Source organism: Daldinia caldariorum (genome assembly GCF_022478825.1).
Source record: "Daldinia caldariorum strain CBS 122874 unplaced genomic scaffold F4812scaffold_5, whole genome shotgun sequence".
Classification (NCBI taxonomy): Eukaryota; Fungi; Ascomycota; class Sordariomycetes; order Xylariales; family Hypoxylaceae; genus Daldinia; species Daldinia caldariorum.
In genome coordinates, this window is record NW_025953041.1 from 303,005 (window position 1) to 317,661 (window position 14,657).

The 14,657-nt window shown below is 46.3% G+C and overlaps 4 protein-coding genes across 4 annotated transcripts; 1 reads left to right on the plus strand and 3 right to left on the minus strand.

Annotated features, from left to right (window-relative positions):
- Positions 1-1,240: 1,240 nt before the first annotated feature.
- Positions 1,241-3,817, minus strand: F4812DRAFT_320693 (Gpi1-domain-containing protein). Its single transcript, XM_047931449.1, has 4 exons — positions 3,600-3,817; positions 1,951-3,544; positions 1,778-1,881; positions 1,241-1,712 (listed from the first exon to the last, which is right to left on the minus strand). The coding sequence occupies exons 1-4, from the start codon at positions 3,732-3,734 to the stop codon at positions 1,377-1,379; spliced, it is 2,169 nt and encodes a 722-aa protein (XP_047791474.1). The 5' UTR covers positions 3,735-3,817; the 3' UTR covers positions 1,241-1,376.
- F4812DRAFT_422194 (uncharacterized protein) lies at positions 3,817-4,782 on the minus strand. The gene has a single exon (XM_047933636.1). It carries the CDS (start codon positions 4,224-4,226, stop codon positions 3,960-3,962), a length of 267 nt encoding a protein of 88 aa, XP_047791475.1. The 5' UTR covers positions 4,227-4,782; the 3' UTR covers positions 3,817-3,959.
- A 1,687-nt stretch (positions 4,783-6,469) lies between these two features.
- On the plus strand, positions 6,470-9,293 carry F4812DRAFT_320757 (ribonuclease H-like domain-containing protein). Its single transcript, XM_047931450.1, has 4 exons — positions 6,470-7,118; positions 7,249-7,582; positions 7,633-7,823; positions 7,885-9,293. The coding sequence occupies exons 1-4, from the start codon at positions 6,550-6,552 to the stop codon at positions 9,224-9,226; spliced, it is 2,436 nt and encodes an 811-aa protein (XP_047791476.1). The 5' UTR covers positions 6,470-6,549; the 3' UTR covers positions 9,227-9,293.
- A 556-nt stretch (positions 9,294-9,849) lies between these two features.
- F4812DRAFT_457705 (uncharacterized protein) lies at positions 9,850-11,961 on the minus strand (the record flags this gene model as incomplete). Its single annotated transcript, XM_047937216.1, has 11 exons — positions 9,850-9,953; positions 10,769-11,092; positions 11,206-11,229; positions 11,315-11,345; positions 11,403-11,429; positions 11,486-11,521; positions 11,582-11,608; positions 11,673-11,699; positions 11,760-11,786; positions 11,850-11,867; positions 11,944-11,961. The coding sequence occupies 11 exons, from the start codon at positions 11,959-11,961 to the stop codon at positions 9,850-9,852; spliced, it is 663 nt and encodes a 220-aa protein (XP_047791477.1).
- Between the last annotated feature and the right edge of the window lie 2,696 nt (positions 11,962-14,657).

Here is a 14,657-nt window from a genome sequence, read left to right on the forward strand (position 1 = left end):
AGCCAGCAGCTTGGGCATACAAATTGAACGGATTATACATAGTAGGTACTAAGTAAAAGATGATAGATCATATTCGTTTACTTGGTCGGCGCCTACTATTGGAGTTAGAGTACTCCAATGCAAACCGGCCTGAATAGCCTGCCGGATGCTGAGCTGTTATCTCTTGTAGTACGCATTTTTGCATTTTATGCCTTAGGTAGCTCTCGATTTAGGTAGATATTCAAAACTATCGGTTTCGAATAGTAATACAGGTTGCGAGTTAAAGTTGCTCCTTGGTGGCGTTTGTAGTTGATATTGGCTACATGAGTTTGACGGTTGGCGCCGCCACGGGAAGATGCAGATCTAAGCCCCCGCTGATGCCTGCCGTACATATGTACAATTATGTACCCACCTAACCGTTGGACCTTGGACCCTGGGCCTAGTACCTATCACATGCGTCACACGTGACTTTTCAAAGAGTTGGAAAAGTAAAAAGTGACATGTATTTCGTAATTTCGTACTACCCCAGCATCCCCGAGGGCTGTCGCAGTGCCGCCAGCAGGGGGGACATCATCATCATCTGCACCCCCACCCCATTATACGGGTACCTAAGTACCTAAGGTAACCTACAGTACATCCCGGTTTCTACAAATGTATCGCCTGAAAATCAACGTGGCACCTCTAAAATAGCAGCAAAATAAAGAAGAGCATAAACAAGCACTCTCCATTAGGGCCATCTACGCGGAGTGATACATGCCAAGGACACAGATGGTAAGGATCTTATAAATGACCTGCATGTTTATGATTATTATCATTAGGTATTTCCAATACGTCGGTCTAAAGTGATACTTTGATTGAACACACAGGTACATTAGGTATTCAGCTCAATGACAAACGGACCCAGGAGATGGGTCAATCCGGATCGGCATACGACCACCTACCACTACATACCCGAATTGATTCGTAAAACATCATAACCCCCCGCAGATGGAGATCCAACGAGCTCTCTATACTTCTTAAATGCCTTTGGAGTAAACACGCTACCGTCGCACCGAGCCTCACTTGGAAGTCAGCAGTTCCAGCTAACAGCTTTATGAGTGAAGCCAGCATAGCAATCTTCTGCATATTGGCGAAAAAATGCCCAACATTGTGTGACTAGGTGTTGGCGTATTGTAGGAATACAGTGATAGTTTATATCCACTGATGCCATCATTTCTAGTATCTCTGTATTGTTAGGTACCTCAGTTCATCCACGTTGGAAGTTCTATACCTATCGTATTAACGAACGCTCATCAGACGCATTGAAAGTATCACTTCTCGTTTTGCTTCCGGTATACAGAATGTCATTACCCGTCATCACCGCTGTCGTCTATATCGTCTACACACTCGATGCCTCGTTAATCATATTCCTTACTCATACCTCTTCCCGCACGTCCATTCATATGCCGTCTCCCGTCTAGGTTTATGGTAGAGGCAAACGCATACGGGTGCACGTGTACAGGTCGCTTCTTTGCCGGTAATGAGTTGAGCGCTTCCCACATCTCCATGATGCCCGCCCGACGCGCCGGGAGCATGCTATATTGTAAAGAGTAGAGGGCTTTCCGATGAATTGGTGGAACAAAACGGCCCGTAACGAGACAAAATAGTACCCGAGGTGATAAGTAGTGTTTGCGAATACGACTACCCATCTGGAAATACTGGTGAAACATTGCTGTAAACGCAAGAGGTATAGGCTGTGTCATATTAGTTTATTACGCACTGTTACTACTAGGTACTATACGATCAGCAAGTTACGAACCTTGAGATAGATTACGGAAGTAGGCTGCGAGAGGAACGGCAAAGGCGACGTAGAATTAGTGCTAAGTCTATATGGGGTATCACGAAGTTCAAAACGAATGCCGCCTAGGTCAATGTTAACCACAAAGAAACTTATACTGTAGGCAGGAGAAAAATAATAGAATAGAAACTCACCCGGGAGACGCCGAGGATCTTTACCCCTAAGCATCAGTGCGAACAATGGAAAATGGTTTAAACAAGACAACATGGTGTCGAAAATAGCTTTGAATGATATGATGACCATGCGTGCAAGGGCAAAGTTAAGATAAAACACGACAACGGTAGGTAGTAAGAAGAATAAAAGTGTAAATAAGATGGTACCGACAAGCAGCTGGTCGAGATCGTAATCGCAGGCGTCCACTCGGTTTCGCAGCACGTTATACTTTTTGCCTCTGAATAGTTGGAAAAGGGAAAGAAGGATCGTCAACTGCCAATGAAAAATACGGGCCGAGGCCAGGTAAAACGAGTAAATATGGATCGTGAGGACCGAGAGCAAGTCGGAGAAAAGGGCAATAGGCATACTAGCTCCAGCGAAGCTAGAAAACCCAATGAACCAAACCACGCGAGGCAGTAATGGCTCTAATGTGCCAATGCAACTAGACCAGTAGTCAATAACCCAAAGAAACAAGTCGCCCAAAAATAAGGCCAACTCGCTATTCAACTTTAAACCAGCAGGCCAACCCATGAGCCAAGAGATGCTGGTCCGTAGTAGGTCAATGGTATAACTCCCCAGAAGCATGCTTATCGTGTCAGCCACCCACTCAGCATTCTCGATGATATAAGAGCCAAGGGCAATCCCGATAATAACGTCGTTGGCTACAAGCCAGAGGCTGTTATAAAATCGTATGTAATCTGGGTGGCTGGTCGTAACACTAGCCCAGTCATTTTTCCGGAGACGGAGTTTTACATACTGCATAGGCCAGTAGCAGAACTGCTGGAGGCGTATTTCCACTTGCTGAGCTGTTGCAGATACATCCTTGAGAGCAGGCGAGCTTGGCCGAGCTCTCCATTCCAGTATAAGTAATAAAGCCTCAGCTGCGCACCGGTGGCCGAGGAGAAGTAGTATAAAGGCCCTGCGGATTATAGGGAATAGATAAAGAATGGTCACGTCCCATATCCAAAGGACTACATAATTCCTCATGTTTGTAGCTTGCTCTACCACCCGCTCGGATACACTGAGAGCACGCTTAGGCCTGGTACCGATAAGTGGCACGTTTTTCTGCAGCAGCCGTTCTAGCTCCCATGCCCAGTTGATTTGATTGACGATTCTCTCAAGAGCTCTGTCTTTAAGCGAGGGAGCATGCTTGAAGACTGAGTGATTCTTGAGCTTGTCTACCAAGAGACGCCTTTTTTGCTTATTCCTTCGTTCCTGTTTCTCTTCCTCAGCCTCCGAACTATCGGACGCATGATATAATGCATGGTCCTCTTTATCGGCGAGCGAGAGTGCAATTGGATTCAAGGATATGTACTGCATACGAAGTGGAATCGGCCTCTCGAATAAAACAATTTGAATGCTCGACGCTCTAGGACAGGTGATCTTGGGTACCCGTTCGGATGGACTAACGATAGCTCGCACCCAGGAGGAGTCTGGCTCGATGTGGGATTCCCGGTTTGTAGTTCCAAGAACATGCATCGACGACTGTCCACATAGCTCAAATATACGAGGTATAGGATGCGGCGCACTTCTCAATAGTATGCCGGTCTTTAACGCGTTCTCGACGCTTCTTGACTGAAACACAATAGCGTTAACAGAGAACAACAGGAACGAGGGTCAAATTGCTCACGTCGACATGGTCCAAGACCGCGATCACAACAACATCGAGACTTGAATTCCTCCAACCAATAATAACGCCAGGGGCATCGGACCTAAGAATGTCGTTCGGCCAAAATACCCTCATCAGTCTATCATGCTCTGGCATGACCAGGTTACCAGGTAGCCAGCGTCAGAGTACTCCACTTAGAAGGAGCCTCTGCGCCGAAGTTGTTCCCGAGCAGATATTCCGAGACTAGGTGATCGCGGATGCTACACAATTGCCCATCAGCAAATTTGATTTAGACCTAGAAAGGGGGGAATAGCAATACCAGATCGGCCTCTATTCGAGCAATATGTTGCACAGGTATAAGTATGAGGGCAAATACGAAACTCAACAGAGCAAATCCCAGAGTAGCTCGGGCCTAGATTGAAAGCGATCAAATATTAGATAAATATTCTTCCTTTCGCAGATCCTTTCACCCAGATGCCCAGTCCCTCTACTTCTCAAATGCACCGGACAATTAAACCCCTTACTCACAATAACACCTTTATCCCAGGCGAAGACAGCCAATTCGTAGAGCCGGGTTACGAGATCCCATCGGGCAGTGATGTAGCCAGCCACGAAGATCGCGAGGGTGAGGATAGAAAAAGGGTGCATGTAGGAAGTCGGAAGTAGATGTTATTCAGGTCGCATCGCCTATAATTTTGATAGTTCTTTTCTTTTTTTTCTCTCTTCTTTTTCCTTTCTTCTTTTTTTCTTTTTTTCTTTTTTCCTGGTGTAGACAAGATCGCAGTGGTTGTCAAGTTCTTAGGTTGAGAATTCCTTCAAATGAAGTATAGCCAGAACTATAGTTGTTTGAAATGTCGTTGGTCAATATCGGTCGTGTCGAGTAGAAAGATGCGATGGGCTATGGAGAAAAATGCTGGGTCTGCGTCAAGCTTGGTATTATTTGTCGCATGAGGCATGAGACTGTCGTAGCTGGTTTACGTTCATTCGTTTCCCAAGTCACTCGCTCACTGGCAACGAATCAGCCCGAAGCGTATAACGTATAACGTATAACGAGCGACGAGGGTTTGATGGAAGAGGAATTGAGTTGAGACGGCAGACCTTCGAAGCTTGAATGTTGAAGTTGTTAGTTGTTTGTTGCTGCTACCCCCTTGCAGTTTAGACTCGCAGAGTTGCATTGCGTATTGCGTGTACTTTAGGTTATCGATAGAGTCCGAAGCAATTTATCAGCCCCCCACAAAAGAATTACCTAGCTGCGTCGCTGGGATCACCCTTTCCGGCCTTTCCAATGTCGAGGCCTGCAAAGCTCCGATCCGCAGATCCACCATCGAACTTAATTGAACTTACCTAATCTTTATGAATACTAGTTTATAGAAAAATAATAGTTAATCCATTGGAAGATCAAATAAAGGACAAAAGGGTATTAGGGAAATATCGAGTGCGCATTGTATGCAGAGCATTATTATAACACATTTTATCGACTTAATATTTCCATAGATGATCTACTTCGTAAAAGATATCTTTCCAACACTGTATAAATACTAATGTTGTAAAGCTTCTCCATATCCGTAGAAATTGACTGAAGAAATCATCAAATTCGAAGGGGGGTTCTAAGACGCTTTTGAACGCACAGGTTGGGTTACCAAGAATAAATACGAGCTTTCATCCCCATTTCCTTAGGCTACCTCTTAATGCACTAACACTAACAAACCGCCAAGATATTATGGTTACGTTGTCGTAGCCGGCGTAGGTGGTCTCAGTTTGTCAAGGATCGTCACTTTAGCTAAGTCGCGGTAAGGCTGAGCTTGGTTCTGGGAACCAAATAGTAAACCGCGGGATTGCTCAGAAGTATGACGTTGGTTACGTTGGCTGAGATCATCTCGCAATTCGTAGCTAATGATCCATAACTATCCGCAGTCAGCCCAAGAATCTCAACTTCTGGGTATATGTAGCCTTAGGTAATTACTTTAGGGCATATCCATTATCCATTTCCAATGGAGCATTTCGGAAACTCGGCACTTCATGCGGCCAGCTTATTGAGGTATCGACTTCCATCATTTTCGTCATTTCCTTTTCATATGAAGAGCATCACTCTCTTTGCTGTCTTCCCTTGCTTCGTCTAAGAGCTTATCTATACCTCGTTCTTTAAGCGCAACCTAAAATGTTGATTCATTAGTTTTTACATGTGGTCAGTACCTAAATAAGTCCCCATATGTGATGGGTTCAGACCAAGGACCATATATATTTTATTTTTACCGTACCTGAAGACATTTCTGATAATCTTTAAAAAGTTTAGCGCACTCGTTGTCGTCTGCTTTGCCGTTGCCTCGCAGGTATTCTTTGAATTTAGTACACTGAGCCAAGGCAGAATGGGAGTTCCATACATACTCTCGCTATACCACTTAAGAAAGCAAGTATCGTATCGCCTACACCCATCAGCTTTGAGCTTTGGTAAATCCTATAGTTATTTAAATGAGACTTACTCCTTTACTTCGTTACACTCCGGCGCCAGAGATGCAGACATATCGATAAATTGATAGATTAAAACTAAAACGTGCTGAGTAACATTGAAAGATTAAATGGATTAAATGACGGGTGAAGATGGTTAAGAGCTGTAAGCCAACACCGGGACGTGTGGGAATAACTGGATCTTTATTAAGTTATCGTTATCTTAGCCTACCTGCCAGGTACCTGCACTGCTGCAGAAGCACCTGGGCAGTCGCGTGTTTAGGTCCACCTGGTACTTCCAAGTGTACAATACATAGGTACCTACCTCCTATGCAGGCGCGGAGGGATCCACTAAGCAATACATAACCTTAATGCATTATCGATAACCTTTTAGGCTTGTATCTAGAATTTTTTGAATTGGCCCGGCGCATTTCAAATCCCCCAAACATCGCCAACTCTTTATCGCCAGGTTCCCTGTCGCCGACAGCCGACAAAAACAAACAGACGTTGCACACGAGCGGCAGCCATGGAACCCCCTCAGGATTTCAAGTCCATGCAGGAGAAGATCCAGACTGCCCTTGTTGCTACTACTAGGTTAACCAACCAGATAGCTGCCGAAGACATCAGCTTCCAAAAAACAAGCAATCCGGATGTTGAAGAGCAGCTAGATGATACATCCTCGCGCCTACTTTCCCTGGCCTCATCCCTCCTCGCATCTGCAACCAAGGGAACCGACCTGAAGGCGCCCGCTCTAGAGGATAGTGATGATGTCGATGTTCATTGGTCGCGCATCGTCGATGTGGTCGACACGCTACTAGAAAAAGCCGACACTTGCCTGGACGAGTACACGGGTGTTATCAAGCGGAAGGCCGCGCCGACCGAGCAGCCGGGGCCTCCATCAAAGAAATCTAAACCAACCACATTAGAAACCTCTCTTCGCCGCGCGAATATCATTAAACCTCAAAATGCATTCGAACTAAAGCCCAATAACCTCGATCCATCGCCGTGGAAGCCGATACTTACAGCCAAACCACACGCGCTCACCCCTCTCAAAAAAAGTCTAGATACTTTCATCGACGACAACCAGGCGACCCAGTACGTTTCTTCTATAACTCTTTCCCGTGTGGTTAAATTCCTCCTTATCAAGGCCCAGCGCTATTTACTCTCGGGATATATAAATACCATGACGAGTTCGTTGCCTGTGCCAAGCTAACGGTGGTGTTAGATATAAGCACCCTTACGAGACCGAAATACTCAAGTTGCAATACCCAAAAGCAGTTTTCCAAACAAAAGAACCCATCAAATACCAACCCGTCGAAACCACCACAGCCACCTTCGTTGATACGTTTGAGGGCGTTTTAGATATGCTGAAAGAGCTCAAAAACGCTACGGAAATTGCTATCGACACGGAGCATCATGACTTCAGAACATACAGCGGTCTCTTATCGCTGATGCAGATCAGCACGCGCGAGAAGGATTGGGTTGTTGACACTCTACAACCATGGCGCCACAAGCTGGAGGTTTTAAACGAAGTCTTCGCCGATCCAAAAATTGTCAAGGTTCGTTGTTACATCCTGTTTCGTCTCATCTATCCTTCTAACAATACCAGGTCCTACATGGTGCCTATATGGATATAATATGGTTGCAACGGGACTGCGGTTTATATATCGTGGGACTATTCGATACGTTCGAGGCAGCAGTTGCGCTCCAATATCCTAGCAGGAGTCTTGCGTATCTGCTAAAAAAGTTCGTCGACTTCGACGCAGATAAGAAGTATCAATTAGCTGACTGGAGAATACGGTATGGGATAATCCTCTTATACGCACATCGCACTTGAATCTTGCTAACACGTAGATATCAGCCCGATACCTGACGAAATGTTCTATTATGCGCGCTCAGATACCCACTACCTACTATATATCTACGATATGATGCGCAACGAATTACTGCAACAACCCCCTGGAGAATCTGGACAAAATTTGATGAACCAAGTACTGGACAAGTCCAAAGAGACTTCATTACGACGACACGAAACGTCCACATATGACTCTGACAACGGCCAGGGCCCCTTTGGATGGTTCAACCTACTTATAAGGCAATCTGCCGGAAAGTTTTCAAGAGAACAGTTTGCTGTATTTCGGGCCGTGCATAAGTGGCGAGACGAGGTTGCACGTCGCGAAGATGAAAGTTCACTATTTGTGATGAGCAATGCGGCGCTTTTCGACATAGCCAGGCGCATGCCGCCAGATCCCAAAGCTCTTCATAGCCTGCTTGATTCCACATCCCACATAGCCAAGCGGGAGGCGTTTGACTTATTCAAGATCATCAGCAAGGCCAAGGCCGAAGGACTGAACGGTCCCAGCGTTGCCGAAGTTATCCGTAGCAACGCACCGCCTACGATGGGCATCGGTGAAATTGCAAAGGCGGTGCTCCCTCAACTAAGAAGCAACGATACAGAAATATCAGGGATGGAGGAACTTGTCTCCCAGACATCGAGATTATGGGGAAAGGTTCCGATAAGTAGTCGATGGGATGGATCAGCTGTTGGCAAGCCTAAAGGAGCCGTGCAATTCGAACTTCCGTGGGCGCAATTTATTAAGTCGGGCAAGGTCCTAGAAGTGGTAGACACGCCAGCACAAGAGCCGGAAACTCAAATGGAAGAATCGATCATTCAGCTAGAAGAAGAGGCAGTCGATATTGAGTTTACGCTAAAGACCGGGTTAAAGCGCAAAGCGCCCGAAATCGAATCGGATTCGGATGAGGGTGAGGTGAACGACACACCATCTAAATCAGAGTCTACCTCAGCCGGACCTATGGATACGGATGAAATCGCGGTCCCCGACTCGGATGACAGCGAGGAGGAGAGAAGGAAGAGGAAAGCTAAGAAGGCCGAAAAGCGGGCTCGCAAAGAGGCTCTTAAGGAAGAGCGCCGACAAGCGAAGAAGTTGGCTAAGAAGGCGAGGAAAGAGGCATCCGCTGACGCAGCGAATAAAGGGGAGGGCGAGAATGAGGACGAGGACGAGGACGAGGATGAGCCTTTCGACTACAGCAAGGCGAAATCCGTTCTAACCGCGGCTAGAGCTTCTAATAGGGCCCCTCAGGGTGCGAAGTTTAATCCTTACGGCATGACGATGGAGGGCCCGAAACCGGCGAGGAAAATGCATGGAGAGAAGGCCGGGAAGAGCGCCACATTTAGAAAGTAGTAATGTTATGTCTTTTGAGCGTATCAAAATTCGCGCAAAATAAAGAGATGCCCTCGTTTAGGGGTTGAATCGGTTGATAAATTACTCTTTTTACATTATCTTAGGTAGTGTCTATTTTTATCATCTCAGTCCGTTAGACCGTATCCAAGGCAACTTGCGACACGCAGAGTCTTGGTCGACAAGGCTCGAGTCTAAACAGGTTAGTAAAACGAGAGGTTATGTTTCTAGAAAGGGTTGAATCCAGCATTACTTCCGGAATCGAGCCTGCATTAGCTTCCTGGCGGGAAAAAGCCTCCATTTGCTCATGATATATGCATGGGACGACAGGTCTCACACCGTTGGCTTCAATCATGGTTAAGTATAGAATTAGGCGGTCGAAACACTCTCATACGGGGACAAAAATCAAAATATCTTCCATTTAATCTATAAGCAAATATCATTACTTGACCCTCCCATCGGATGTCAGCAGGTTATGAAAAATCCGTCAACGCAGGAGTAATGAAATATAAACATATAAAAAGCTCCATAATTTAGGTAGCTTCCGTAGACAGAAATCTCATACGCGGCCTCCCACTCAGCTGACTTTCCGTAGATGACATCCCATACCTGAGATACACTAACCTTTATATATCGGTACTGCCTTGGACAGTGTAGCGTATGACGAACAGATCAATCCGAGCCAGATCGTATTTGTCCTCGAGGTCAAGCTGCCAGAAGAAGCGCTCCGCTACTAATTTTATTGGTGGAATTGACGGTTTCCGATCGTAAGTACGGATCCGTAGATCTGGGTTAGCTCTTGGCATAGGCGGGATAATTGGGGTAGGTATTTGGGGTACTTGATGTCACCTTACCCAGGCCAAGATATGGCGTCTATCCTACTACCAGCATCTCGGCTGCAACCCTTCTTTATTCTGAGGCCATTGGGGTACGCCATATATATCTTATTTCTATACCAATCAAAATATCAGGATTTACCTAAACCAAGCTATCAAATCCGATCGCTGTACCGCCACGCTATTATACCGTACCATGCCATATCTCCCGACCCCCTAACCCCCTGACCAGCCGGTCCGTCTTGTAGTAGATGTCTAACACGTTTTCGCGGACATTTCATCCATCCTGCTAATGACAGCAAGGACATGCGCAGCCGCAATGACCATCACAATAGACCCCCCTACCGCAATTGTCCGTACAGAAGCCTCCGCAGTAATTCCAGCAGCGTCGGCAACAGTTATGATGTCCTCTTCCAACGTCCGGCTCCCACGCCCGGCTCCCAGTGACTAAAGCCCTAATAAATGGTCAGTAAAAATATGATGTAGCAAAATTGGAGTTCTGGTCTTTACTCGTAGCCGCCTGGTGGACCCCTCTCTCCTCTCTCTCCTCTCTCTCCCCTTTCACCATGTTCTCCTCGTTCGCCCCTTTTGCCCCTTTCCCCCCTGTCCCCCTTGTCCCCCTTATCCCCTTTGTCCCCCCTGTACCCTGTTTCTCCCTGCTCTCCCCTTTCTCCTTGTTCTCCTCGATCCCCACGATCTCCTCTCTCACCTCTCTCGCCTCTTTCACCATCCTGACCGTCTCTACCGTCCCCTCCATTGGTTCCATCAACACCATCACGACCATCAATACCGTTGGCACCGTCTTGCCCGTCTCTTCCGTCCTGGCCATCAATACCATCGCGACCGTCGGCACCGTCGGCACCGTCAACACCATTGGCGCCATCTTTTCCGTCAGTGCCGTCTTTCCCGTCAGCTCCATCCCTTCCATTCGTTCCGTCGACACCGTCTTCACCGTCACTGCCATCGCGACCCGGTGTTCCATCTCTACCGTCCCTTCCATCACGACCATCCCGGCCATCCCTGCCGTCGCGACCTATCTTTTATATCAGAAAGGCTTTCTGGTAGCAAAGTGTAGCAAAGTATTGTAAATCCGAACACTTCAATGGCTACATAGGTAGGTACGTATAAGTTGTAGGCACGACTCACCAGGTTGGCCGTGTCCTCCTTGTGCTTTTATCAAAGTCAGCGTGATGCTCCCAACGCAGTAATCGGTTGATAAGGGGTAGGTGTTAAAAAGTGAAGATAAACTTCTTACGTCCTACAGCTCCATCAAGACCTCGTTCCCCCTAAGCGCGTATGTTAATTTATCACACGCAGGCTCTGTATTCTCTTTGGACACTTACTTTGGGACCACGATCACCAGCATTGCCCTGTTGAAAAAGTATCAGTCCAAACATTAACCAACTAAACTACCTCCATTACTTACTTGAGGACCTTGTTCGCCTCTCTCGCCAACCCGGCCCTGAGGATGTCAATTGGGTTATCCTATAATTAACTAGCTTATGTGCGGTTGAAGGCTTACTTGTGGGCCTACTGCTCCAGTCGCTCCCTAAGCAGGTGATTGGAATTTTAGCCTGACAGTTTCACAGTTTATATGGCAGATGGAAACTTACTCGAGGCCCAGCAACGCCAGGAATACCCTAGGAAATACATTCGCTGTTTGAGTTACTTCGCTTGTTTATACCACAGTGATAGCTTACCTGTGCCCCATCGATACCGCATGGTCCCTATGGAAACATTATGAGCTCGACCATTATCTACAGCTAGAGAGTATGTCAAAAATGACCCACCTGAGGACCTTCAGGTCCCTGTGTAAGAAAGATGGCCGTGTTAGTCTGCCTATCTTAGGTACCAAAGGCGATTCAAACGCCATGAGGGTCTTACTGTAGGACCCTGGGCCATATGAGAGAATAAGGTATTAGTCTATACTCAGTATTCTATTTTACGGCGAAGACCTACCACGGGTCCAGGTATCCCAGGTACTCCAGGGATTCCTTGGATTCCAGGTGGCCCTGGTGGGCCTCGAACAACCTTTATATGAGGATAACAGTGAGGGTAACGCCTCCTCCTTGACCGCCCTCTCCTGGCACAGCTGTCATTACGGTTCCTACACCAAAAGAACCATATACAAAGAACTAGAAGAGACAATATAAGAATGACTCCCATTATTATAAGGCCGGTATTAGAAGAGCTGCCACTGGAACTCGCCGGTACCGGGACAGGTGTTGTTGCGGTCCATCGTTGACTATTACCCAGTGGAATAACGGTTATGTGTGTTTCAGAAGACTGGGTTATCGTAAGGGTACGGAAACCTTCGCCTCTAGCCTTTATGTCTGCGGCAGATGATTGTTGTGTGAGTATTCTCAACGGTGTTGCAATACCCATGGCTTTTGATCATTGGGGGGGTTTAAGATCCGTGTTTATCGCAGGCAGGGCTATGTTCCTCTGTTTAGGTAGGTACAGTTCTTTAATATCTTTAAGGCTGTCTAAAATTAGATAAGGAGAGATAGGAGGGCAGGAAGCATGATACTCTAGCAACAGGACCGGTCCTCCACACTTTGTTCGACCGCATTGCAGAACCTCCTCCTTAGTATACAGGTATAGCAACTAGTCTAGCAATACTACTTTATGAGCAAGCCACCGCGGGTCGAATTAAAAGCAAAGAGCCGATCTACAGATTTCATCATTGCTAGCTGAGGCTCAAGGGTAAATGAGCCAACCACTACTGCGGTTCTGCGAATGTGATAATGCACGATGGGCTTTGTTCGCGAAGCTGCATCCCCGGAGGAGAGATGCGCTGGCCGAGGGGTGCGTTGTTGGCGTGCAAGAAATACCTAGCACGACACATATAGCAGGAGGCAAGGCCACAAATCATGTGGCGTTCCGGCTGCCAAAAAGGATGGTAGCATACATCAACAAATGTACATAATTGCCCTCACCTTTGTGTTGTGGCATGTTAGGTAGATTTGGAGACGTCTCTGGCTGGTCGTACGGTGCGCCAGGTTACACGGCAGTCTGCCGTGCCATCGTACAGCTAACTCGGCGATAGATTACGATATATACCTACCTAGGTACATAGTAAAAGTTGGTATCTAGAGATTCTTTGACAGGGTGATCTGTGTGTTTTCGTCGATGCAAGTAGCCGTCATACACCCTATATGGAAGTATGGCATATAACGCCAAATGAAAACGCTTGGACATAAGCGACACTCTGCATCTCGTGTATCGTGCGTCTGCTCCAATCCGAAGTTTTGAATGGCATTCATATTTGACCGGCCTGAAATGAAAGGCTGGAGGCAAAAAGAGGCTTATAACAATGGCCTGTAAATATCCACGATTTGCATAGCGCAAGATTCCTGATCACATCAGATCTCTGAAACAGGTAACTGTGCAGTCAGCCTCAATCTCTTCGGCCAAGAGCATTGCCTTGGATCATCCCCAGCCTTCTTTAAGTACCTCTCACTTTCTTTTATCAATTCTCGAGTTACTTCTGATGGCAGGTACCTACCTGGTATATTCATGTACAATAACGATGTATTAGCTCTTTTTATATCACGCCTTATTCAGAGAAGTTCGAAAGTAAAATCGTTCATTGTATTAGATCGCTCTACAAGTCCATAAAACAAAATATGGGGGCAGCTAGGCTTTGGCTAAAGTCAGTTCTCAACATCACTTCCCAGGAATGGAAGTGTAAAATCCACACACACTAGATGATATGCACCTTGAACAAAGCGGTAGAACCCTTTATGCAAGAGCTCAGCCAAACCTGCCTCTATATACTAAATCTGAATTATGCTCGTTCTCTTGGGGCCTACGCCGCTGAGTTTCTCTATGATACGTCGTAGATCATAGGGTAGGGAAAAAAAACTTAGTTGTTCCTCGGGGAACTCTAACTAGGATAGCTTTGAATTCAAGGAGTCTCAAGTGAGACACCTGACACTCTATTCATATTTATCTAAGTTCTACTAAAGAGCTATACATGTAATTTATGGTGTATAAAAAAGAATTTGGAGGCTATTATTCAGCGCGAAGGGTGCAATGTGTGATCTATAGGTGTCATACATCCTTGAATTCTGCCCACATCTCTAGCGTCATATATTCAGAAAGTCTCTTGCACCATACAATTACCGATAATTGGTGGCTTTGGGATTTTTCTCTTCAAAATAATGTCGCAGCTGATACTTGAGACTGCCAGGTCTTGTGACGAGGTATTATGAATGAGGCAGGTACTTGGTTTGTCAACTACCCTTATTGATACAAATGCGTAAGACCTAACTAGTCCTAGATGCCAACTCGCCGGTCGAACATTTCGGCCCAAACGTTCCATGTACACCAACGACAGAGCGAATATGCCGTACTACGACGCGAACTTATCGAAGCGTCACATCCTGACGTGTCTGCTGAACTTCTTCGACTTGGCCACACCTCCCTCCACCTAACACAAGCGTACGTACCTAGCTATCATAGTTTAGAGGAACGGTGCTCAGGCTGTCACATTGGATTATAAGATTGATTGACAGATAGTATTATATAAGGTATATATCACTGTATTAGATCGGCGGATATTATTCACGTGTCTTAAGGAATATGAACTCGTA